This window comes from Talpa occidentalis, unplaced genomic scaffold (assembly GCF_014898055.3).
Source record: "Talpa occidentalis isolate TD23 unplaced genomic scaffold, MPIMG_talOcc4v2.1 talOcc4.5, whole genome shotgun sequence".
Lineage (NCBI taxonomy): Eukaryota > Metazoa > Chordata > Mammalia > Eulipotyphla > Talpidae > Talpa > Talpa occidentalis.
Genome location: NW_023604861.1, coordinates 118,580,836 through 118,605,362, shown reverse-complemented (window position 1 = coordinate 118,605,362; position 24,527 = coordinate 118,580,836). Strand labels below are relative to the sequence as shown.

At 41.7% G+C, this 24,527-nt stretch overlaps 1 protein-coding gene and 1 long non-coding RNA gene across 2 annotated transcripts in view; one reads left to right on the top strand and one right to left on the bottom strand.

Moving 5' to 3' along the window:
- Positions 1-1,559: 1,559 nt before the first annotated feature.
- The window catches only part of LOC119259403 (uncharacterized), a 63,493-nt gene continuing 40,525 nt past the window's right edge, over positions 1,560-24,527 (bottom strand). Inside the window, exon 3 of the long non-coding RNA XR_008554111.1 lies at positions 1,560-1,754. This is a non-coding gene — a long non-coding RNA (uncharacterized LOC119259403). The remainder of the gene's footprint in view (positions 1,755-24,527) is intronic.
- VIT (vitrin) overlaps positions 5,532-24,527 on the top strand; it is a 72,970-nt gene continuing 53,974 nt past the window's right edge. The window contains exons 1-3 of the mRNA XM_054701210.1: positions 5,532-5,590; positions 11,582-11,647; positions 23,559-23,715. Coding sequence (XP_054557185.1) covers positions 5,539-5,590; positions 11,582-11,647; positions 23,559-23,715 — 275 coding nt within the window. The 5' untranslated portion in view covers positions 5,532-5,538. The remainder of the gene's footprint in view (positions 5,591-11,581; positions 11,648-23,558; positions 23,716-24,527) is intronic.

Sequence of the window (24,527 nt, the reverse complement as noted above, 5' to 3'; positions counted from 1 at the left end):
ATATTATTATTACCAACTTCCTGATTCTAACTCCAGGCAACAAGAGAGCTAATTAAATTGGCTGGCAACTTTTATTAATGTACATTTTTATTTTACAATGAGGCTTTCTTCATCTCATCAGAACTTTATATTCAGGACCCTTTATATTACATATCTCAGCACAGCCCATCATTTTATGAATCAGTAACACATCCCTTTGGAAATTCCCATTGTTCCTTTTATGTGAAAACCCTGGTGAGCACAAGTAATTATGCTCCTCCATTACCTTGCACCCCACAGCTCAATGACATTGACCACCTGCAGACACTGCTGAACAGAGCTCATCCCCAGCCTCTAGAAGGATTGAGAGAGGTTTAAAACTCTTTTGCACATATTTCAAAAGGTACATTTACATTTTAAGTGTATAAATAAATGGACTGAGCAAAGAGAGAAATTGAAGTGGTAAGAAATTAGCTGCAAAATATTTTGATTCCAAGAAACCAGAGTGATTCTGATTCTGGTCGGGTTCCATTACTGATGAGTCAGCACCTGAGTGATAGCTCCTCTGGGCTTAGATGGTTTCCTGGAATCCTGTTGTTTTGTATCCATCCATCTCAGCATGGAAAGGTCAGGTCCATCATGTCCTACTGAGATACATACCATAAAATACACCATTGAAAATGTGCAATTTTGAAGTTTTTAGCATCTTTGCATGATTGTCTGCCCTTTGTTTCCCTTTTTTAGTCCCGTGGGAGAGTCTTTCTTCATTTCTTGATTCACCATATATTTATTGAGCACATAGAAGATCAAATAAAAACCCTGTCCACACAAAGCTTGCATTCTAGTGGAAAACACAAACAAGATAGGAAAACTAATATAGAGTATACCAGAGGTGACATGGGAAAATAGAGTAGCGGAAGTCTGGGGTACCCCAGTTAGTTGTGGTGAGTGACAAAGAGATTGGCATTTTAAGTTGGATGGTTAAGAAATGTCTCAAGAGGGCCTCCCCGGTGGCGCAGCGGTTGAGCGCTGGGTTGCGAAGCTGCCCGCGGCCTCTGCGGTGACGGTTCGATCCCCGGCTGCTCCCCGGCCACCGGAGGAGGATCCCACATGGCGCGCAGACCTCTCCTACCGCCCGCTGCTCCCCTCAGCAGTGTACTTCAGTCCTTCTGCCTGCTCTGCTCCCCACTCTGGCTCTGGTGAATTCTCTCACCCTCCCGCGCTTCTGACTGTACCCAGTGCATGTATAAACAAAACAAACAAACAAATATAATAAATAAATAAAAACATGCCTCTATAAAAAAAAAAAGAAATGTCTCAAGAGAAGATAACATTTAATGAAAGACTTGAAAGAAACAAGAGAGCAAATCATGTTCTTATTTGAGGGCAGGGTGTCAAGATAGAGGAAACAGTTGAACTGCAGAGATGGTGAGGCAAGAGGTATGTTCTAGAACAGCCAGGAAGATAGTATGCCTGAGCTTAGTGAGCAAGGGGAGTGTAAAGGCAGGAATGACCACAGTTCAGGTTTTCTGATCCCATGCAGACTGGGTAAAGGAGAAGTCAGAGTCCTCAGTGGTTTTGCAGGTTTTTTATTGGGGTTCACCAGGCATATGGCAGGCAGGGGTGCTGGCTGAGGGGCTGGGAGGCTGGCAGGCAAGTCTTCACTCTATCTGAGCTCTCTGGAGTTCTTTCTGCTGCTTCTCGGCTTCTCTTTCGGCTTCGGCTTCGGCTTCTACTGCTGCTTTCTCAGCTTCTGGCGTCCCTGTGATGCCGCCCTTAAAAAAAAAGCACAGTCTTAGCTCAGCTGAATCCCATCTACCTATGCCCACACCCTATTCCAGGTGCCCGCCATCAGGCATGCATTCAGGACAAGGATCCATCATCTATCCTGATGGCAGAAGGGCAGAAAAGCCTGATATTTTCTTTACCCTACAGGGAGATAGTGGGAAATGAGGTGGGGATGAATAAAGGGGCCAGGTCAAATAGGGTTTGAATCAATTGTATAGCTATTGGCTTTTTTTTCTGGGTAGAGTGAGGAGCAGTTTTGAACAGAGGAATAGTATGAACTGATTATTTGGGCAGTAACTGCTGATTAAACAGAGGGGAAGGAGACAGACTAGTTAGGGGAGACCAACTGCAATAAACCAGGTGAAAGAGGGCATTGTCTGTACAAGGCGGTGATGGTGAGGATAATGAGAGATTATATTCTGGATATATGATGTATTTGGAGTTAACAGGCTTGGCTGGTGGATAAGGTGTGGGATATAATGAAGAAGAGGACTATCAAGGATGACTCACAGATGAAATTTGCAAGCTGAATTGGTGATAGCCAATTGGTGGGGCTGGTTGGGTAGGTCCAAAAGGGCAACTTGACATATTGCATTTACCCCACAGGAAAAGTACCTATTCACACCTGAAATATGTAAGTTGTTCTTAAGAGTCTCAAATTAATAAAAGACAAAAGAAAAACAAGTACTCATTATCACACCATATCCAAAGTAAGACTCAGTTATTTAAGCATCGAATTGCCAAATAGACTTTATGATTACTTTATTTCTGTTATAAGACTAAAAACCATTATTTGCCTACTATTTCACCAGTGGTCAGCTACCTTAATTAGGAAACTTAACACATTACAATTGCTTCTGGAAATTCTTTAAGTGATCAGCTCTGTTTGGGATTACTTTCTCTGCCTTATTTGTTGGTCATAAAACCTTTTGTGTTATAAACAGTTTTATTTAATTCATCAGATACTTGTATTACTACCTCAATCATAAACTAATAATTGCTTTTTGTTAATAAACTGCATAGCCCTGTTGCTAAATATTAGCTAAAGCTCGCACAGGACCTAGCTATTACCAGATTGTGTTGATCACTTTAGTGACTTCAAAATCAGCCATGGTAGGAGGAATTAATACCACAGAAATCAACAAACACTCCAAAGCAGGACTTTTCTTTCAGGGAGCATGTTTGCCAGGATACCCCTCCCTGGGATAGAAGAGTGGAGGGTTCTGATGGCCAGTTTTAGGCCACACCACAGAGGAGGCATGGGGGAGGAAATGTAGAGTGAGTGCCCTGCGGGAGGAGGCTTATCACTGGCATTGTTTAGAATTATAGTTTACAAGCATAATAAAAAGCAGAACTCTAAATTCTTTACAGGGTTCTCCCTTACTGCCTTGCCCAGGGCAGAATCTTCCCATCTACTCCCAACTCCATTCTAATTCTCTACCCCCTGGTCACCAGGAGTGTGACATTTCATCTTCTAAGCTTTAGTTTGCTCATCTGTTCAAAGGGCATCATAAATTCTACCCCCCTGGCTGACTGAGTATTCAAGACAACGCAGAGCACACCATATATGTTCAATTAATGGTCATATGTCTACACCATGAGAGTTTCCCCATAGGCTTGTGGGGGTTTTGCAGTGCTGGAAAGTTTGTTTTAAAACACAAATTAGGGTCTCCCTGGTGGTACAAGGGGTTAAGCACTACACTGGGGGGCGGTCCACAGTCTCTTCAACACGAGTTCAATCCCTGGCCAGGCAGGAAGCAACCCACATGGCGTAGCAATCCTCTCCTGACTCGCCCGCTGCTCCCCTCAGCAGTGTATTTCAGTCAATCTGCCTGTTCTGTTCGCCACTGTGTCTCTGGTGAATCCTCTCACCCTCCGGTGTATCTCTGGCCTGTACCCCAGCTCTTGTATGTATAAATAAATAAATCTTTAAAATAAATAAATAAAACAAAAAATTTTCAGCAACATGCATTGTATATTATGTAAGTTTCAGGTGCGCATCATCAAAAAATCAAGATATATGTATTGCATTCAGTTCACTACGAAAAGTCCAATTCTCTCCTTTACCATACACTTGTACCTTTGCCCAATTTACCCACAGCCACCCTTTGCCTTCCCTTCTGGTAACCACGAGTTGGTCCTAGAGTATGAAAGTTTATTTTGGTTGTATTTAGTTCATCTTGTTTGTTTTCTTTCTACACTACATATGGTGTTTGTCTTTCTCCCTCTGACTTATTTCACTGAGCATAATACCTTCCAGCTCCACCCATGTTGTTGCAAATGGTAGGATTTCATCTTTTTTTTTTTTTTTATAGCTCTCATGGCCTTAATGGGAGGCAGGAAATCCCGTATAGATCAACACCATCTTCATATTTATGTGTTTTCCAGTCTCTGAGCCTGTGCTGACACTATTTCCACAGCAGGAACTCCTTCTCCCTTATTTCTGAACAGTCAGACTCTTCCCAAGTGTGCTCAGCGCTGCCAGCTCCACAGGGCTGCCTCTCACTCCCTGGTTTCTTTGGGAATCCCTGGTACTGCCTCAGATCTACTGGATTAGAACCTGCATTTTAACAAGATCTGTTTCCAGAAGGCTCATTTATTTCCCAGTCAGGGAACCAAAACAATGCCGGTTTGGCCATCCATGGACAGTTCAAGAAGCCTAGAGAGAGAAGTAGGGGAAAGATGCCCAATCAAACTCTGAAATCACACGGGGCAGCAAGTCCTGATGCAAGATGCAGCCCATGGAGATGGTTTCTCCTTTGCCCACCAGACTGGGGGTGGGATTCTCCAGAAAATTTTTCCTTATGTTTACAATTTTAATCCTCGGTACATTTAGATTTAGGAAGCCTTGCTCTAAATTGCTGGTTCTCAAACTTACTTGTACATTGGAATAACCTGGGAGATTTTTTAAAACTTCACACCTAGACCCCACCCCCAAGATTGTCTGACTCAATTGGTCTGAGACATAGCCTAAGCATCAGGGCCTTTCAAAACAATTAAAAACTTCCAGATGATACTAATACTTAGCAACGTTTGACAACCACTGCTCTATAAATTTTCGTTATACTTCTTTGTGGGACCTCCTCCCTCCCCCCAGTTCCTCTGGTAAACAGTATGTTCTTTACAGAGTCTAACAATTATTTTTGCTGTGCTTTGCTACTATGTGCTCTTCGGCTATTTATATTCCACAAACACGTGAATCCATCCAGCGTCTGTCTTTCACTTTACATAGTCTCCTCAAGATGCACCTATTTTGTGTTCATCATTAGTGTCTCTGTATGTTTTCATCCTTCTGTTAAACTATAACTCTTTTAAGTGCAGTAAGTGTTTTTAATTCAATTTTTACCACCTCCTTCCTAGCAAAGCATAGCCATATAAAAGTTTAATATTGACTGACTGAATGATAAATGAAATTGTGATCTAAAGATGTTTCTAGAAACCATAAGTGTAGCTTTTGTTCTAATTTGAAGACTGACTGAATATGTCCTTGAAATTGTGGAGTTATTTCTCCTTTAGTTCTAAGACCAGCCTCAGAAGGAGGCTAGGGTTAGAATGAGCTTCTTACTGAGAAGAGCCTCCGGGTCCCTGTTCAGCTGGCTGCTGCCATCTCCATGAACTGCTTAGAGAAAGCTCAGCTTGGAGTCGGAAGACTCCAGAGAGTGATGCAAAATGAAGCAACCCCTCCCCACACGCCATGCACAATTCAGAACTCTTGGCTGAACTATGATGATGTTATTGTTTCTTCCTCTCCAGGGTGCCATTTTGAAATTTATGGGGATTGTTGTCCTCACTATGAAGGCATCTGTTATTGAAATGTTCCTTGGTAAGTACTTTTATATGAGTATCTGGATACACTTTTAACATTCTCCTAAGGTCCAAAGAATTTTGCCAAGAAAAGATTTAAACCAAGATAGAGTATATAAAGAGTACAGGGCATCTTTTTCATGATAAACATTTTGGAAAGAAGTCTAAGTAAGACTGATAAGTATAGATCAAATTTAGAATATATGCGTATACATATTCATATGAAGCAAATATACATATTACACACGTGACTGTATTTCACATATATATTTATACATGTTTTTATATTGTGTATTCTTCAGCAACTAGAAAATATTTTAGATAGGGCATATTAACACATTCTGAATTTAGGAATCTTCTTATTTCTTCATTTTTCAAAAAATTTCTTCAAGTGTCACCGACTTGGCCTTGTGCATGAACACCAAAGAACACAATTTTGGATAAGCCCCCAGGAAGTAGTATGTCTCTTAGAACAGGGAAAAGTGATGATGGGTTTAGCACTAAAACCCAAGGGTAGTCACATGTTAATGTTTATAATTATCAAGTTACCAGTCATTTACATATCTATGTAACATTGGGGTACATTTCACACCTCCATATATGTATATGCTTCACTCTCCCTCCACCAAACCTCCTGTGTCAATGACCTCTCCTCCTCGGTCCTCTCCCCTCTCATCCCTCAGATAAACAATACATACGTCATAGAGTCTGCGTGTTCTTGCTGTGCTTTGCCAGTGTGTGCTCTTTGGTATTTATATTGCACAAATAAGTGAAACCATCCAGTATCTCTCTTTCACTTTCTTATTTCACTAACATAATCTCAAGATCCATCCACTTTGTCTCAAAGGCACTGTTTCATCTATATTAATTGCTGAGTAGTAGAGTCCACTGAGTATCTACTTCTGTTAATCTTGACCACATTGTGCCGTGGCCTCATCAGTTATGACCATGGGGTCACTCTGAAACTTTTGCCAGGGGAGGGTGGGAAGACCCTCAGCTGTATTTGTTTACTAGAGTTATTGTAACAAAACACCACAAACTGGTGGTTTAGAACAACAGATTTTATTCTCTCACAATTTTGAGACTAGGAATCCAAAATCAAAGTGTCAATAGTGTCGGTTCCCTCAGAGGGCTGTTCCACGCCTCTCTCCTAACTCCTAGTGATTTGCTGGCAGTCTTCGGCATTCCTGGCATCACCCCAATCTCTTCCTTTATTGCCACAGGGTGTTCTTCCTGCAAGCATGTTTGCTCCATCCCCCTTTTTATAATGACACTAATCATATTTGCTTAGGGCCGAACCTACTCCAGTATGGCTATGTCCTAACTTAATGATACCTGCAATGACCTTATTTCCAAATAAGGGCAAATTCTAAAGTCAGTTACCAACTGATAAGACTGATGATACAAAGTAGAGATGCAGCTATGAGAGCCATCAGGGCACAGGCTATGCTGAGGTTATGTCTCCCCCACCCTTGAGGGCTAAGAACCCCCATGCACCCAGCCAGCTGCCATCCACAGCAGCTCCCACAACAATGTGAGCGAGCCCACCTGCTTGCTCCCTTTTAATTTTTTTTTTTTTTTCTTTTTTTATAGAGGCATGTTTTATTTATTTATTTGTTTGTTTGTTCGTTTGTTTCGTTTATACATGCACTGGGTACAGTCAGAAGCACGGGAGGGTGAGAGAATTCACCAGAGCCAGAGCCGGGTGCTTGCTCCCTTTTAAAGGCTCACCAAATGGCCGTTCTGCTCTGGCCCTTCCCACCCGTATTAAGTTGGTGGCAGCCTCCCTGCCCCAAACCTATACCTCTCTAAGTGTCCGTAAGTATTTACTGATTTGGCAACTGATTAGGTGGTCTAGACTATGTCTTTTCTTGAAAGTAACTGGACTATAATTTTAATTCATTCCTGATAGGAAGACGGGAACACAAGCACATAATCACCATGTCAATGATGTAAGAAAGCACGTTTCATTATTGTTAGTCCATAGGGTTACAATATGACAAAATTTAAAAATAGTTATGATATCTTTTTCCAGTTGTCAATGAAACCTATTCTATATAATATATATAAGGAATATATTATAGATGGAAACTATACAGAAAATATAGGATAGGAATTATAACCCTACTATTATTAATATTTTGGTGTATTTATTTCAGTTATTTTTCTCTGCATATGTTCTAATTTCATCAAAATCATTCTTTTTTTAAAGATTTATTTATTTATGCATACATAAAGCTGGGGTACAGGCCAGAGATGGGGGGATGAGAGGATTCACCAGAGACAGAGCGGGGAACAGAACAGGCAGACTGACTGAAATACACTACTGAGGGGAGCAGCGGGAGAGACAGGAGAGGTCTACTGTGCCATGTGGGTTGCTCCCTGGCCAGCCGGGGATCAAACTCGTGTTGCAGAGGCTGCGGATTGCTTCATAGTGTGGTGCTTAACCCCTTGCGCCACCAGGGAGGCCCCTCAAAATCATTTTTAAGGTTAAAACTGAGTACTTCTCAGGTCACCTTGTGTACATCGTTTGTAATAAATGAGTAAGATTCCCCATTTTGGGGACACTTTCAAGATTTCATTATTTCCAGATTGCCTTTTGACATAATGCTATAATGTAACATTTTTTACATAAATCTTTGCCTATATTTCTAATTATAACTAGGGATGTATTCTTAAGGGTATGTTTTCTGGACAAGGTTACTAGTATTTTTCAGACTATTGATATATATTATCAAATGACTTTCCAGAATGATTCCACCTAACTAGACTCTCCCAATAATATACTGGAATGCCCTAACCCCATATTCACGCCAAGATAAATTGTGTTCAATATTTACAGACATGACATGGAAAAATACCCCATCATTTTGTTTAAGCTTGCGTTTTTTAAAATTTTTATTTTTTACATCACTGTACATTTACATCACTGTTTTAGCATGCATTTTTTTAATAAGGTTGAACATTGTTTCAAGTTTATTCATTTGTATTTTCTATGCTTGTAATTTTTTTATTTATTGGATTTTAAAACCTTTACGCTTCACTTCTCTTAAATGTACTGGAGAGAAACTGGAGGAAACTTTTAGTCACTTAAGCACTTGATTTGTTTGAAAATTTCAACCACTCCTAGTGAAAAGTAAGAAATTTTCAACTACAAATCTTGAGCGTGTGTTGGTGGTAAAGCAGTGAGCATAGATGCCTTCCAAAACTTGAAGATTGAATTTTTTTTTTTTTTTGATTGAGTGAGTTGCTACAGAGTTGGTAAATTGTGATTGCCTTGGAACTTTGGGTTGTAGACAATTCCTCAAAGCTTCTAGACCCAGTGGCCGCAGTAGCCAGATACCTAACTATTCCCACAGAAGAGACTGACTTTCAGATCTATATTTCACTTTGTTTGTTTGTTTTGTTTTTACATTTTTAGAAGGACAGGTTTATTAGGAAAAGGAGGGAAAAAGAGACACCTGCAGAGTTGCAGGTGGGCAGGAGAGCTGTGTACTTTGATGTATTTTGTATTTTTTATTTTGAAGTGAGCATCAATCCTCCATCTCTGGGATCTGCCTGACTTCCTAAGGAAAAGCACACAAGTCTGATTTTCTGTCTCGCTCAAGCTCCAGGAGCAATTCACCATTTCCAATATAGTAAGAGAGGTCTTGCTGTTGAGGAATGAGGGCCTGCTCCTGGGCATGAGCACACGTGAAGGCTTATTGACAGCCCTTCTCTTTGGGAGTGGTTTCTGGGGAGCTTTAATTAACAAGCATCTAAGCCAGGGAGAGCCTCTGTATCCATTAAAGATGATGACTTTATTAACCACTGCTGTAAAACTGAGCCCAGCTCTGTGTGTTTTCCACCTGGAGGGTCTTGAGTGAGCAAATGTGAGTGATGGGGTGGTCTTACCGAAATATTTATAATCCTAATGGTACTAAGACTTACAAACCACTTGCCACAGAACACAGGCCAAGAACAGTATTTAGTTTCCATAAGAATTGATACCCAATTTATTATTATTTAACTTCCCCCTCTACATAAGGTAATTTTTTCTATATATTTATGTTGTACTTGATTTTTCAAAGTATTCTAGAATTCTAGTTATTTATTTTTGTCTCTAAAATAAAGATGTGGTCTTTGCACAAAGTTTATGACACGGATTGCTATAGAAATTAGACCTCCGGGACAGTTGCACCCACTCAAACCCCAGAAGTAAATAACACCTAAAATCAGTCTGCCTCATTCTACCTGGCTAGACTTATGGTCCTGTCCTCACTTTCGCTTTTCTTTTATGTTTCTTTTCTTGCAGGACATGGTATCAATGATCCAGGCCTCAACTAATGCTAATAGTCAAAACTGAAGATCATTCAATAGCTGCATTGTTGGCACAGATTAGCTAATCATAGTTTGAAGTTTTCTTTACACGTAACAACATTGCCACTTTTTCCTTCAAAGACAGTTGCTTATTCAAGAATTCCTAAATCCATTAATGACTAAATGAAGCACTTTGTTCTGTTAATAAACGAACACATAAACTGGGGAGCAAAATGTCTATTCTAGTTGTTTTATTGTCTCATGTTCACATCCAGAAAGGGGGTTTCTTAGAAAAGTGACTAAGATAAAGATAAACCAAAGTGTGTCACCATTTGTTAGTGGAAAATATCCTAGAGAGGAAGGATAAAGAATTGACAAGATATTTGAAACAAAAACTGCTTTTCTGTCTAAAGTAGAATTAGTGTAGTTGCAGAGATGTGAGCTTTATCAGACGTTGCTAATAAAAAAAAAGCTATGGAAAATTTTTGTGATATTTTAATATATTTTATATATAATAATATGTATTTATATACATAAAGGATATATATTTTAAGTGGGCATACCTTTCTGACAAAAATTCTATTTGGAAATGTATTTTAAGAAAATGATGGATCGATACAAAGATGAAACTATTTGTATTCAGTTGGGAATTACCTAAATTATGATATATCTGTACAGTGCAATACTTTACAGACAGTTAAAATTATTATGAGGAACATTTAATAACAATGAAAAATGTTTGCATATATGATTATGTAGAAATAAATTATGAAACAAACGTTATAAGCAGTATGAGAACACCAAATGTTTGAGTAAAAGCATCTATATGAATATATGTATCATATAGAAAAAGACTGAAAATATTCTTTTGTGTTCATTCAAATTTCTTGTACTTTTGTGTTTTCTACTAGGAACATTTATCACTTCAACCAGTGTTTTTAAAAACTCAAGACTCAAACAGTAATGTGACTTTAAATTAAAAAGAATAGAGCTCCTTTCTGCCCCCTGTTGGTGTACTTGCAATAACCAAATGCTGTTGGAAGTTCTGCTCCTGTTTCTGAGGAGGAGGCGCCATTGGCTGCAGCTGGCCTCCTCAATGAGCAGAACCACGTGCTGCTAGAGCAGACCCTCGGATCACCCCTCACACGTCGTGACAAGTCTCTCTTCTTCCCAGCTTCCTTTCTCCTTGTCTTTCTTCCCCAGACACCCCTCTCTGAGATTTTTCCATATCTCTTCCTTTCAACCCTCGCTCTATCACACTCAGATGCACACACATGTGCACACTCATACACACAGACACACCTGCATTTCCCTGGTCATCAGAAATTGGCTACTGGATATTTAGTGTGACACAGAGGGACGAGCAGGAGAAGGGCATGCGTCTCAGGCTACCTGTCATTTATTCCTGGGACCAAGCAATTCAGTGGGTTTTCCCAGGTCTACATTCCTTCCTTGGAAATAGAGATGTCAGGGTTGGTGAGATGACATTTGAGAAGTGTGAAACAGAGGACGGGGATCCAAAAAGTGATTTGGAAAGGCCCTGAAAGTAGACGCTAAGGAAACCACACAAGGACCTAGTATTTCCCCAAACTTAATATTAGAGGAAATGAGTTCCACAGATGAGAATATGTTAATGTGTGCTTGAAATATAAGGCTCAAAAGAATTTAGTGAAATAATGTTGATTAGATTTTTTAAATTTTCTTCATGCAGTTTTGCTGGTGACTGGAGTACATTCAAACAAGGAAATGACAAAGAAGAGTAAAAGGCCGAAGTTCAGTAAGTAAAATTGCAATTTCGATCCCCTCTCCTAGAAGGCTCGTGTCTCCCAGGTGGAAGACTTGTTTCAGATATTTTGGAAGGTGTTGGGTTTTTGGTTTTTGGTTTGTGTGTGTGTGTGTTTTGGTCTTAACTACTTTGCACTCAGACTAAATAGTCATGAGTCTTATTTATCATTCATCTCATTTCAAAAAGCCTTTGATACAGGAGTCCTGATTATAAGGTAAAAGATATTAGAAAATTTCATAATACATATATGAAAACCAGGCAACACTATGTTTCTTTGGTTAAGATGGTAAGTAGGTATTTTTCTACCGTTGAAATGCTGTCTCAACTCCTCATATCAGAAAATTCAGTGTGGCTAATGCAATGACTGCCAGTCTCCTAGCATAACCTGGGATCAGAAGGTAAATTTCACCAAAAAAAGCCCAGGAGGTTTCACACTCAGTCAGTGGAAAGAAGAAAAGTAAGTTTTGACTTCAGGTAGTTTATCAGTTAAGATTAAATGACAGGGCCTGCCCGGTGGCGAAGCGGTTAAGCGCTGGGTTGCAAAGCTGCCCGCAGCCTCTGCAGTGCCGGTTCAATCCCCGGCTGCCAGGTGAAGGTCCAACATGGCGTGCAGACCTCTCCTGCTGCCCGCTGCTCCCCTCAGCAGTGTACCTCGCCAGTCTGCCTGTTCTGCTCTCCTCTCTGGCTCTGGTGAATTCTCTCACCCTCCTGTGCTTCTGACTGTACCCAGTGCTTGTATAAATAAATAAATAAATCTTTAAAAAAAAAGATTAAATGACAGAAAATCCAAAGCAACTGTTGTTTAAACAAGACTGATGTTCTTTCTCTCTCCTGTAAACAGTTAGACCAGATTTTTATGAAGGTTTCACAATTTTCAGGGAACCAGGGTCCTTATGTCTTGTCATTCTGCTTTTCTTAAGTGACTCCAAATTCATTATCCAAAATGGCTGCCCCAGCTCCACCCATCATTTCCACATCCCAGTCAGTAGGAAGGGAGGAAAAGAACATATAGAGATAAATCCAAAAAGTCAAATATTCCACTTCTATTTAAATGCCATTGATCAGCAGAGTAAGGGAGAATGCAAAATGTCTTGATATCAAGCAGCTACATGCCTAGCTAAAGCTAATGAGCTCTGTTACTATGAAAGCAGGGAAAATGGATATTGGAAAATAACTGGCAGACAGGACATAGATGAGAAATCTCACTTAAATGCTGTTAGCATACTGAGATATCTGGATCTAAATTTACAGACTTGCGGGACCTTTGAAATAAGATCTCATTTATGAGATACTATTAATTATAATTAACAACAAAGTACTTATTTATAAAGGACCATAAAGGAAAAGTCTTAAATATAGTGAATGCTCTGTGGTCTCCCAACTGAAACTTCCTCATAGGCTTTCAATTAGGTGCCTTGGAATAGAAAAATTAGTAATTTGGGATGAAAGATAAAGACTTGCTTCATAACCCACTCTTTGTTTCTTCTGCTCCTTTAAACCCTCCATGTGGGATTTCCTGTTGAAATGAAACTAAAGGGCAGCCATCCATAGCCTACTAGGCAGAAATACTAAATAGAAATCAGTTGTTTATTTATTCTTGTCAGGACCAAGAGCCAAGAGAATCTGCCAAGGGGCAGATGTGTGTTCAAAACAATCATTGGGTTAATGTGGAGACAAACGCACACCCAAGTATGAATTCCTCTGGGCTGTTTCCAGTATCTTCATTAACTCATATACAAAAATCATGAAAGGTTCCATGATTTCCATGACAACAGTTTCCAGTGATTATGAAAGACTATGCTAAACAACCCAAGGGCAAACCTCTTTGAGAGATCTCAAATGGATTGAATTTCTGATATGCTGAATTCTATACTTATTCTCAAATCTCCCTAGTGATGCAGCACATTTGAATCAATAAATGCATGAGACTTTCCTCTAATTAGAAACTCTGGCACAATTATTAAGTAAGGGGAGAGGAATATACAATGAAGGTAATAGGATATTCCCAGAACATGGTAATATCGGATTCTTGACCTCAGGGTTTTTCTAAATCATAGTCCATAGCAATTTTCTTTTTTTTTTTTTTTTTTTTTGTATTCAGCATCGCAGTCTGCTGCTGCGGTAGGTGAGTGATGTAACTGAGGCACATCATTCATTCATCTGACAAGTATTTAGTGGGTATTATCTTACACACCAAGATACAGCCACAATCAAGTTTCAGTCTCTCGCCTCACAGAGTTCACAATCTTGGAAATCATAAGGCAATCATGATCACTTATGTAGAAGCTAAGATGGAAGAGTTCAAGGTGCCCCAAAGTATATGGAGAAGCTGTGTATCTGGGGAAGTGACACCAATGCTGATCTCTGAAGGCCCAACGGGGAATGGCCGAGCAAAAGGAAAATGTATATATACTCAGGTAGGACACAGCATCATGCCCAAGGCCTGAAGAGCAGAAAGAGTTAAAGGTAGTTTCATATGGCTAAAATACAGAGTAGCAGGTAGTATGTTGAGATGAGAGATGGGAGGAAGCTGGCGCCAGTTGATGGGGAGCTGTATTTTCCTCTCCAGGAATCTGGTCCTCATCATAAGGGCAGAGGGGAGTATCTCAGTTTAGATTATTTTGGTTGCAATTAGCAGAAATGCAAGGTTGATTTGCTGAAATGAAGAAGGGGACTTAGGCCAGACAAGGGGTAGCTCTCGGGCCAGGAAGAGCAGCTGAACTGCAAAGGAAAGACCCCAAGGATCGGCACCTCTGCTTTTCTCTGTGATTCTGCCTCATTTTCTCCCTCTTTCTCTACAGACCGTGTCTCTCAGTCCTGATCCCAAATTCCTGGGAGAGAGAAGACAGTTGCATCAGCCAAGCTGTCAGGGTGGGTCCCGGAGAAAAGTAGTTCTGTAGTGTTAGGGAAATAAAACAATCCCGCCAGCAAAACCACTTCATATGGATATCTGAAGGGAGGGGAGAGCACAGACTATTTGTTAGTGAGTAAATATTATGGATTTACATACATGTAAAGGTAGGATTCAGTAGCAAGTCTGGACAGAATTGCACAGAAATTTATAAAGTGGAAAACAACAATGACTACTTTTCTTATCTCATGAAGAGATAGATGCATGTTCCTCGTGACAATCTCTTGCATACCTGGAGAATTCTGTGCTCCTGGAGCTGAGTTTATGGAACCAAGGGTCAGAAGGCTAGAGATCTTGCATTGTAAAATCAAAAGATTGGCTTGTTACCGGCCTCTTACATTTTCAGGGAGACCCTTTAACAGAAGAGGATGTCCAAAGAAAGCTTAACTGTTTTACTGTCAGTTAACACCTTAAAATATATCTGAATATAGCAAATATATCAAATTACACTGAAAAGTTTTCAGCAGAAAAGTGAAAGCAGGGCCTCCCCCGTGGCGCAGCAGTTGAGCGCTGGGTTGCGAGGCTGCCCGCGGCCTCTGCGGCGCCGGTTCGATCCCCGGCTGCTCCCCGGCCACCGGAGGAGGGTCCCACATGGCACGCAGACCTCTCCTGCCACCGGCTGCTCCCCTCAGCAGTGTACTTCGGTCCTTCTGCCTGCTCTGCTCCCCGCTCTGGCTCTGGTGAATTCTCTCACCCTCCTGCGCTTCTGACTGTACCCAGTGCTTGTATAAATAAATAAATCTTAAAAAAGAATAAAATATTAAAAAAAAAATCTTTAAAAAAAAAAAAAAAGAAAAGTGAAACCATAAAAACAGGTCTTCAAAATCACTTTGACGCAATATGACACTGGACTAGATCAGGGGTCCTCAAAGCGTGTTCCTGAGTGTTTGCATTGCAGAGACCATTTGCCCTACCCACCCCAGGCCCACGGAATCATAAAATCTATGCATAGGGTCCGGCAATCTGTGTTCAACACATTTCCCATGGCGATCCAGAGGCCTGGTAAAACCTGAGATCTAATGACTAGAAAGATACCAGACGACGCACAGATGCAAGTCTGAACTGAAGCCTCTCTTCCATGCCCACTAACCTTCCTTCTGGCCAACACTCAATGTCTACCACCCAGGGCACTGAACACAAAACCACTATGAGGAGGTGACTGACCAGTGGACAGTTTACTGACCCTGGCTATGCATGTGGCACTGCTCCTGACTCTTGAAGAACTAGTGCCCAAGACATGTTGACAGGAGTTGGCAGAGCCAAATTTGAAACTCTGTGTAAAGTTCAATACCAGAGGCTTTCTTAGTGGCCTCTTCCCAAACGAGGCAAGACTAATAAATGAAGTATGTGTCATCTGGAGACACATGAAGGTGTTAGAGGATCAAGGGCTGACTGAATATGGGGAAAGTGTAAAGACAGAGAGAAAACAGGAAAAGGAAAAACAGCATGAACTTCCTTTGGCTTGGCCTGAGACCATGTGGCATATTGGAGGATCTAGTCTGTGCACACACGGGGGTCCTGTTGCTTTAGGGAACTGTCACATTCTCTCCTGTTACATTCTTTCTTTTCTTTTTCCTCTCATCTCCTTTTCCTTCTTTCCATCTCTTTGGTCTGTCCATAGGCCCTAGTGGCCCTCACAGACATTGTTTAACTCCTTTGGGATCCCCCTCCCCCAAAAAGGTAGTATATGTTGAAAATAATCCAGCATGGGGGCTTACCAAGGAGGAAGAAAGGATGGCAGAAAGAAGTGGGACAAGTCCATTTGGCTCTACTCATTCCACTCATAATGGCCATCATTTGCTTTCCTGTACACAGTTGTAGTGGGTACAATTTTACCCCCCCCCCATATTTGGCTTATCACAACCCATCAAGTAACTGCAAACTGCCAGTTGCCAAAAAGTTGGGAAATTCAAATGCCATCATTAGAGGAATTTGCTCCCTGCCTGCCCCAGACCCTGGAAGGCTGGTGCAATCTAGAATGTTCAGGGAGTTTGCCTGCTCTGCTCACTGTCCTGCCCTTGTTAGCCTTAGAAGTTGGACTTCTCCATTTTCTCTTGGTTGATGGTATCTTAGCAAAGGTGAGGAAATCTCATACCTAGGATTTCACCCCAAGGGGCACAATGCCATGTTCTGCTCAGATGTGATACTCCTCTACAGCAATTGCTAGGAACAGGGGCATATTCTTACTGGAATCCACACCCATTCCACTCCCACATTCCCAGTCTTGGAAGATCATTTCCTCTCTATCACTATTTGGGTCACCAAGTCCAGTGCCCACAAACAAGGGGGTTGGAGGAGACCAAACCCCTGACCCTGAGGGAGAGTTGTCTTCAGGCTACCCAGCCCTCTCTCCTGCCATCCTGAGCTCCAGAAGTTAGGAACAAAAATCTTAGAAAGATCCAAGAGAATGAATATATGTTAATATGTTAATAAATTAACTTGCAGCATTCTAAGTCCAAGGTAAACTTGCCCTACTGCATGAAATGAGTGTTATCTGATTCACTTTTAGAGATGACCCTTGTTCTCCTGATATGTTTTGGAGTCATCATTCTGACTTACCCAGAGGCACTTCAGTGGTAGATTCAATCAGCACGAACCTAGCCAAACAGCTTCTAACAAATTACCAAAATGGGGCTGCATGTTTGTCTTGATTAGCAAAGGCTACAAATGATGGGAAGATTTGTGTGTATCCACAGCACTCTTCTCCCAAGGCAGTCATGATACCTTACGAATTTTAAGGATGAATTTTATGTTTGTTTACATTAACACATTTTAAAAAAGCCTGTTCTTCAACTCATGGGGCTCTCAGCCTCCTGTCCTATGTTTCTACATAAATTGCATGCTCCAGGGAATGACCCATGCCTGGCAAAGTGTCTTAAACTTTGTCTTAAGTTTAAGAGAGATAAGTTGTCTTGTTGCAAGAGAGATAGGTTTCAAAAGTTTTTAAGTTGTAAAATCACAATAGTTTTTCTACAGGTAAGCAAGCCCCAGAAGAGCCTCTGAAGAGCCTCTGAAGCAACGACCTTAATCCAAAGTCAGAAGAGACAGCACCACACAGGGCGAGCCATGACCTTAGTGCCAAGCAACAGGTCTCTGGCCGTGCACCCGGCAACATCTGCCTTCCGTGAGCCTTCAAGCTCATAGCAAATAAATGTTCACACAGGATGGCCTTCCTGGACCCACCTGACATTGCCGACATACACGCAAAACTAGCTCAGATGGCTCTAGTGAGAGCTACATCTCCTTTATCGTGTACTTACCACATGTTTTATACGAACTTTATAGTCTGTCTCCCCAGCTAGACCAAAAGCACCCTGAAGCCATCATTAGTGTTCATGAGGTAGTCACTGGATGGATGGACAAATGAACAGCAACAGCAGCACCCCCCCAAAAAATCACTATACATAGAGCAAAATGTGACAGATGCTACATAAGAATAATGAGTTTACAATAGGACTCATACTGGTTTCCCATAAAAAGCATTCAAGGTAGGATATGAAAAATGAGTAGAAATTTACAGACAGAGGTAGGTGCAAGGACTTTCTAGGTGCACAAAGTCCAAGTAACACAGGCGCAAGTGCAGCATGAGATCAGGGAACCGTGAGTAGTGAGGTTGGTCTGAATGTCAAGGCGTCATAGGATGCAGCTGAAGGGGGTAAAGAACAAGGCAGACTGAGAAGCTTTGTTCTTTGCTATCATTTGGAGGGTAAGGACTGGTGAGAGTTTTCTGAGCAGGACATCTAGATGATGAAGACAACAATCAGCAAGATAAATAACAGCAAGATTTTTCCACAAGCTGTGAAGCTACATTCTGAAATATTTCCATTACAATGGAGTCTGTTGAAATACTCTTAACATGGGGTGAAATGTATGACCTTTAATTCACTTCGTTCTCTCCAATAAGTTAACCTTCATAGTGTACAAGGTGTGGAAAGAGTTTTGCAATCAACCATGAAAGGATGGATGATTCCATGAGGTGCCTCAGGGATGAAGGGATGAAGAGGTCCTTGTTCTAGGACTTGGTTATTTGTTGTGTTGGACACTGATGGAGAGAGATAGAGTGGTTGTGGGATTTTGGTGTAACATGCACATGGCTTCCTGGGTAGGTTTACATGTTGTTAGCTACGCCAACTTGTCAGCCATCCCCATGGCTCACCTGCTTCTTAGACACCTGGTGCTAACACCAGTGTGTCCTCCACACACATTGGTTTGTGTGCCCTTTCTCACCCATGAAAAAAGATTAGGTTTCTACCCCTCCTCCTTATGTACTGCTGAGAAGGCAAACAGACTTTCTCTGTATTCAGAGTTTTAGTTGAATAAACCCTACCATGGCAATTCTCAGAAATAATAGGAAAACAATGCAAGGAAAATTACAGTGGAAAAGTTAAAAATTATACTACCAGGCACAGCACTGGCAAGTCCAGAAGTTCCATGGAAAGGACTGTGGAAAGACTTTGGGGTTTTGGGAATTTTTCCTCAAGGCAGCAAAAAGCTATTGATGGTTTTTAACTAAAGATGCAATGTGATTAAAGACCATTTAAAGAAACAAAAGATTGTTTTGCAAAAGAGGTCACTTGCAAAGGAAAAATCAATAGGAACTGATCAGATGTCATTTTTCAGGTGTCAGATGTCATTTTTCTTTCTTTAAACTACTCTTTCTTGAATAATTCTCTCTAAAATAGGGTTTTACTCTAGTTGAATATTACAAATATCAAAACTATTTATGCATAGGTGCTTTTATGCTATAACATTTCTTTCTCATTTACAGCCAGGAGGCAAGCTTACAATGCTTCTCTAATTGATTAGGAAATTTATTTTCCAGATGCATGTGACTTGTCTGAGATCATTGAAAAGATGAATGGCAACACAGGAAGTAGAGTATATAGTTTGATTTGACCTGCTGCATATCAATTTATTGCATGTAACATCACCCAATAATCACTCTATTACTAGACCAGGCAGGAGACCCAATCCAGGGCAGAACATTTGCTCTTCTACCTTTAAAATTCCAATGTTGCATGAAAGCAATGGCCCATACTATGCTAATTTTTCCCAGGACCCCTCTGAGATCCATATAACTGACATATGACCCCAGTGGTCAGCAACAGAAGTCTTGCCACAGTTCTAACCATCTGGGTTACAAATGGTTCTCTTTTCTCTGTGGCTGGTGCCGAGGGCCTCTGGGAAGGAATCCTTGGCAGATTTGAGATGCTCTAATGAGGCCTCAGTCATGAAAGTGATAGTGACTTAAGGAATCACACAAGGAAGAAGCAGACCAGGGCCAAGTACAGATTTCTCTGCCAAGGTCCCACTGAAGTAGATCTGGGCTCTCCCAGATCTCAGTGGCTTTAGCCAAGGTTTCCTTTTGCCATCAACAACTGTCCACAATGGAATGAATGGAAGAGTCTCTCTTCTTGCTTTCTCCAAGTGTTACTGGGAACAAACCATTTTAGGACTTCTAAATAAGTTCTCACCTGAGGTTAATAGTGGAGATGCAAACCTCCTCCAAACTCTCTGCTTAGGCATCTGATAAATATCTGTGGGACAGCAGACCTCTCCTGACTTGCCCACTGCTCCCCTCAGCAGTGTATTTCAGTTAATCTGTCTGTTCTGTTCCCCACTGTCTCTGGTGAATCCTCTCACCCCTACACCTCTGGCCTCTACCCCAGTTCTTGTATGCATAAAGAAATAAATCTTTTAAAAAATGAATCCAGAGGAAATGCAAAGATAAATCATTTCATTTGGACAAGAGGACAGATGGGAGATTCTTGGATGGTTGCAAGAAAAAGATGACTTCCCAAATAACTGGGAGAATATTGGAAAGAAATAAACTAGGTTTCCACATTCTCAAGGAAGAGCTGCCAGTGGGATGCAAATGGCTGCTTCCTCCTGCCTGGATTTAGCACTTATACTTTCCAGTGATTTGGCACATTTACTCTGAAATTGTTCAATAACTCACTCTTTCCATTTTAATTTTTTATACAAATTTAACAAATATTTGACCTTTCCCCACACTTTACCATTGCATCCTGTCTTCTCAAAATGCATATGCATTTGTTTGATTTCACTTTCCCGTGCATGGTAAGAGTTGCTAGAAATTGCTGGAAAAATCTAGCAATTTTGCTAATCCAGTTGGATGAGCATAAAGCAGATATTACTGAAGATACTTCTCAGACCTTCTAAAAACAAGACCAAACAAACAAGCAAACAAGAAAAATGCCCCTTCAAGGAAGGATGAGGAGAACTAATTATCAGAAAGTAAAATATTACCATGTAGAGGGCCTCCCCGGTGGCGCAGCGGTTGAGTGCTGGGTTGTGAGGCTGCCTGCGGCCTCTGCGGCGCCAGTTCGATCCCCGGCTGCTCCCCGGCCACTGGAGGAGGGTCCCACATGGCGCGCAGACCTCTCCTGCCACCCGCTGCTCCCCTCAGCAGTGTACTTCGGTCCTTCTGCCTGCTCTGCTCCCCGCTCTGGTTCTGGTGGATTCTCTCACCCTCCTGCGCTTCTGACTATACCCAGTGCATGTTTAAACAAACAAATAAATAAATAAAACATGCCTCTATTAAAAAAAATATATATATTACCATGTAAGGCTTCTCTGGTGGCTCAGGGATTAAAGTCTCAGCACTATCAAGCTATTGCTAACCACCGCAGCATGAGTTCAATTCTCCAGCCAGGGAGGAGACCTGCATGGCACAACAGACCTCTCCAGTCTCACCCACTGCTCCCCTCAGCAGTGTATTTCAGTACATCTGCCTGTTCTGTTCCCCACTCTGTCTCTGGTGGATCCTCTCAACCCCCGCACCTCTGGCCTATACCCCAGTTCTTGTGTGCATAAATGAAGATAAATCTTAAAAATTTTCCCATGTAACTTTTTTCTCCTTATCTTTTAATGTTAATTCTTTGATGGAAAATCCATTTGGGTTGGTCTGCCAGGAGATCCAAAATCTTAGGGTGCCAAATTTACATTCAATCCCGGTTTATAGAGCTGTCACCTCCTATTTGAAATAACTAAGAACTAAGAAGGAATGCTTTCATTTTCTGTATATCTAAGGGATGAGAAGCCTTTGGGATGGGATGTGATTTGTGGCAAGAGAAAAGCTGAACACATTCAGTTACACCCAGGGATCAAACAATTAACTAATTTAAGGGGAGGCTACACTGGCATCTTCAGCGCCAAAATTGCCTTTAAAAAAAAAAATACTCTGAGACTCAAAATAGTAAGAAGAGGCTTGGGTATCAGGGTTTGAAAGAATGAAAGATAAAAAGGAAATAACTTTGGCGGGGAGGGAATCTGCGGTGGGGAGGAAGAAACCACAAAACTGTTTTCAGCACAGTGTTCCACTTCTTAATGTAGACCACAAATTGTTTTAGCCTGTGATCAAACTCAGCCCCTGGATTCCCAGGAGAAGGACTTCCTTGCTGGCCCAGCCTGAATGGCAGAGATGGCCTGGGAGGGGTGTTTAAAAAAAGAGCAGGAGTTCTAACTTCAGTTCTCTCTCCAGTCTGAATGAAATGCAACTCTGCTCCATTCAGGTATGGAATAGTTAAAAAATAAAAAGTGTGCGCTTGGCTATAGCTGGAAGCCATTAACACAGCTCAGTAACCCAGTTAGCGGGTGGGTGGCCTGGCCTGGATCCTGAATCTGTGTGTAATCACAGACTCCCAGCACTGGGCAGGGCTTGACTTCTACCTCCCACCCCCTGTAAAACTCTCCTTGGCATCGGTTCAGTTTCTGCTGCACACTTCCAGCCCCTTTGAGGCTCAGGAGGCAGCCTATCACTTCTAAGGCAACTTCAATTGCTAGAAAGTTCTTCTAGGCAACATTTGCCTCTCATAGAAAGTCTTCTGTTCAGTTACAGCTCAGCTCTCTGGTGTCCTAGCAGACAACAGCCTTATTCAGAAAGACAACCATCCCCTGCGCTGTATTCTTACCGCTTAGAGCCAAACAACCCATTTCTGCCAACCATTGCTCACTAGAGATATGCTAGTCTCTAGACCCTCCTGAGGTGCTTACTCTTCAAACCGTGTTCATGTTTCCACCTCCCTTCTGAAGGACGGGTTCCAGCAGGGAGTATCATCCCAGCCCAAAGGGCACCATGACAGTGTCATCACAAGACCTTTTCTTTCGAGAGTTTTTGAGGGAAATTTTCCAGGCAGATTAATCACACCACCCCCTTCTAGGCAGAGTGATGAGAACACCTACTTCAGCTCATTGCCGGGCATGCTTTCAGCTCCAGAGACTTGCCTCCTGGCTGGGCCAGTCTCACCATGGGGTAACAATGCTGAATAGGAGGGAGGAGAGAGTGAATGAGCTCAGCAGGGGAGTTCCCAGTTCTCTACCATGTGTTCATGTGACTGGGATAAAAATCCTTGCCTCTTGAGACTGGATCTAGGACAGGAAGATACTCTTGAACTGATCTATGCAGCTTGTCCAAAAATGTTCCATCGAATTCCACGTCCTTCACAGAACATAAGCTCTCAAACCTCCCTCACCTGATCCAGTTCTGCCTAGCCCCGGGGTCCCTACAGGCTCCCGAGCCTGCCCACCTTGTCCTGACCCCAAGGCCCATGCTCCTGCATGTGCCTTCCTGGAACATCTTCTCCTCCTCTAAGGTTGTCTTTTTCTGGGCTAACCCGGGGCTTCTGAAAAGCCAACACTCCCCCGCATGGACTCAAGGCAGCGTTTCTGGCCACTGGAGGAAGTCTTTTCCCAGATCTCACTTCTTCCATTAATTGATTGTCCAAACAAGCCAAGAATAAGTCTCTTATTTTTGCTCTCTGCAGGTTAAATGCAATGGATGGTCATTGTCGTTGTTTTGGTCTGAGGAACATCCCAATCACATCTTTGTTTTCATTTTGTGGAGAGGCCCAGCATCAGCCCAGATGCTGGCTTTTAGAGATCAAGTAAATGAACAGCTAAGACTTAGAGTCATCTCATATATAAGCTGCTAGCACAAGGTAAAATTTTCACCTCTTTTTGCATTCCCAGCTGTGCCTCAGATCAGTTGTGATGTCAAAGCTGGAAAGATCATCAATCCCGAGTTTGTTGTGAAATGTCCAGCGGGATGCCAAGACCCCAAATACCACGTTTACGGCACTAATATCTACGCATCCTATTCCAGTGTGTGTGGCGCTGCGATCCATAGGTGGGTAGCTACTTATTCACTAGCAAGCAGGGCGCGCATGGGGAGCCTGGTACAAGTTTCCCCTCATTGAGCAAGCAAAAATGTACAAATTTAACTGAGCACCCTGTATTTCATCCAGCCACCCTACCCCATGGGATTATGCAACCCTATGTGTTCTGACTTCTCTAGAGAGTTCTACTCTTTCATGTTCATGACGGAAACCAAAGTTCCTGGTGATATAAAGCCTTTTGTTCTTACTGTATTATGAAGCAAGGAAATAATAAGATTAAGGAAGGTACAAAAGTTTGCAGAAGAAATCTCACAGCTAAGCTGATGGTTTGGAAACAAATGCCAACAGGAAAAACAAGGAGCAAGACAGGTGGTACTGCTTGGTCAGCTGATTTGGGAGCCGGGAAAGAGGACAGGAGAAAAATGCTGTTTTTTAAATCTGTACCATGAAATAAAAATATTTTGCTTTCACCCAGAAGTTAACTTCATGCAAAAAGGACATACACAAATCTACACCTACGTGCACAAATACACATGTGCATGTCCCACAAAATTGCTTGCTCATGCGCATGCATGGTTCCATGTATCTTGTGCTTGCACACACATGCACACCTTCTGCTTGTTCCTGAACATGCATATTCATGCTCACATACATGAATACACATATTCATGAATTACACATATATGTGCATGCCTCTACAATACACCAACACCAGCAGCATTTTCCAGTCTGTGTCTCTGTAGACACTGGCATCTGCAACAGAATCTGACAGGTTTTAAGGTTACTCAAGTTTTTTCTGTCGTGATCTGAGATTGTTGGGCCT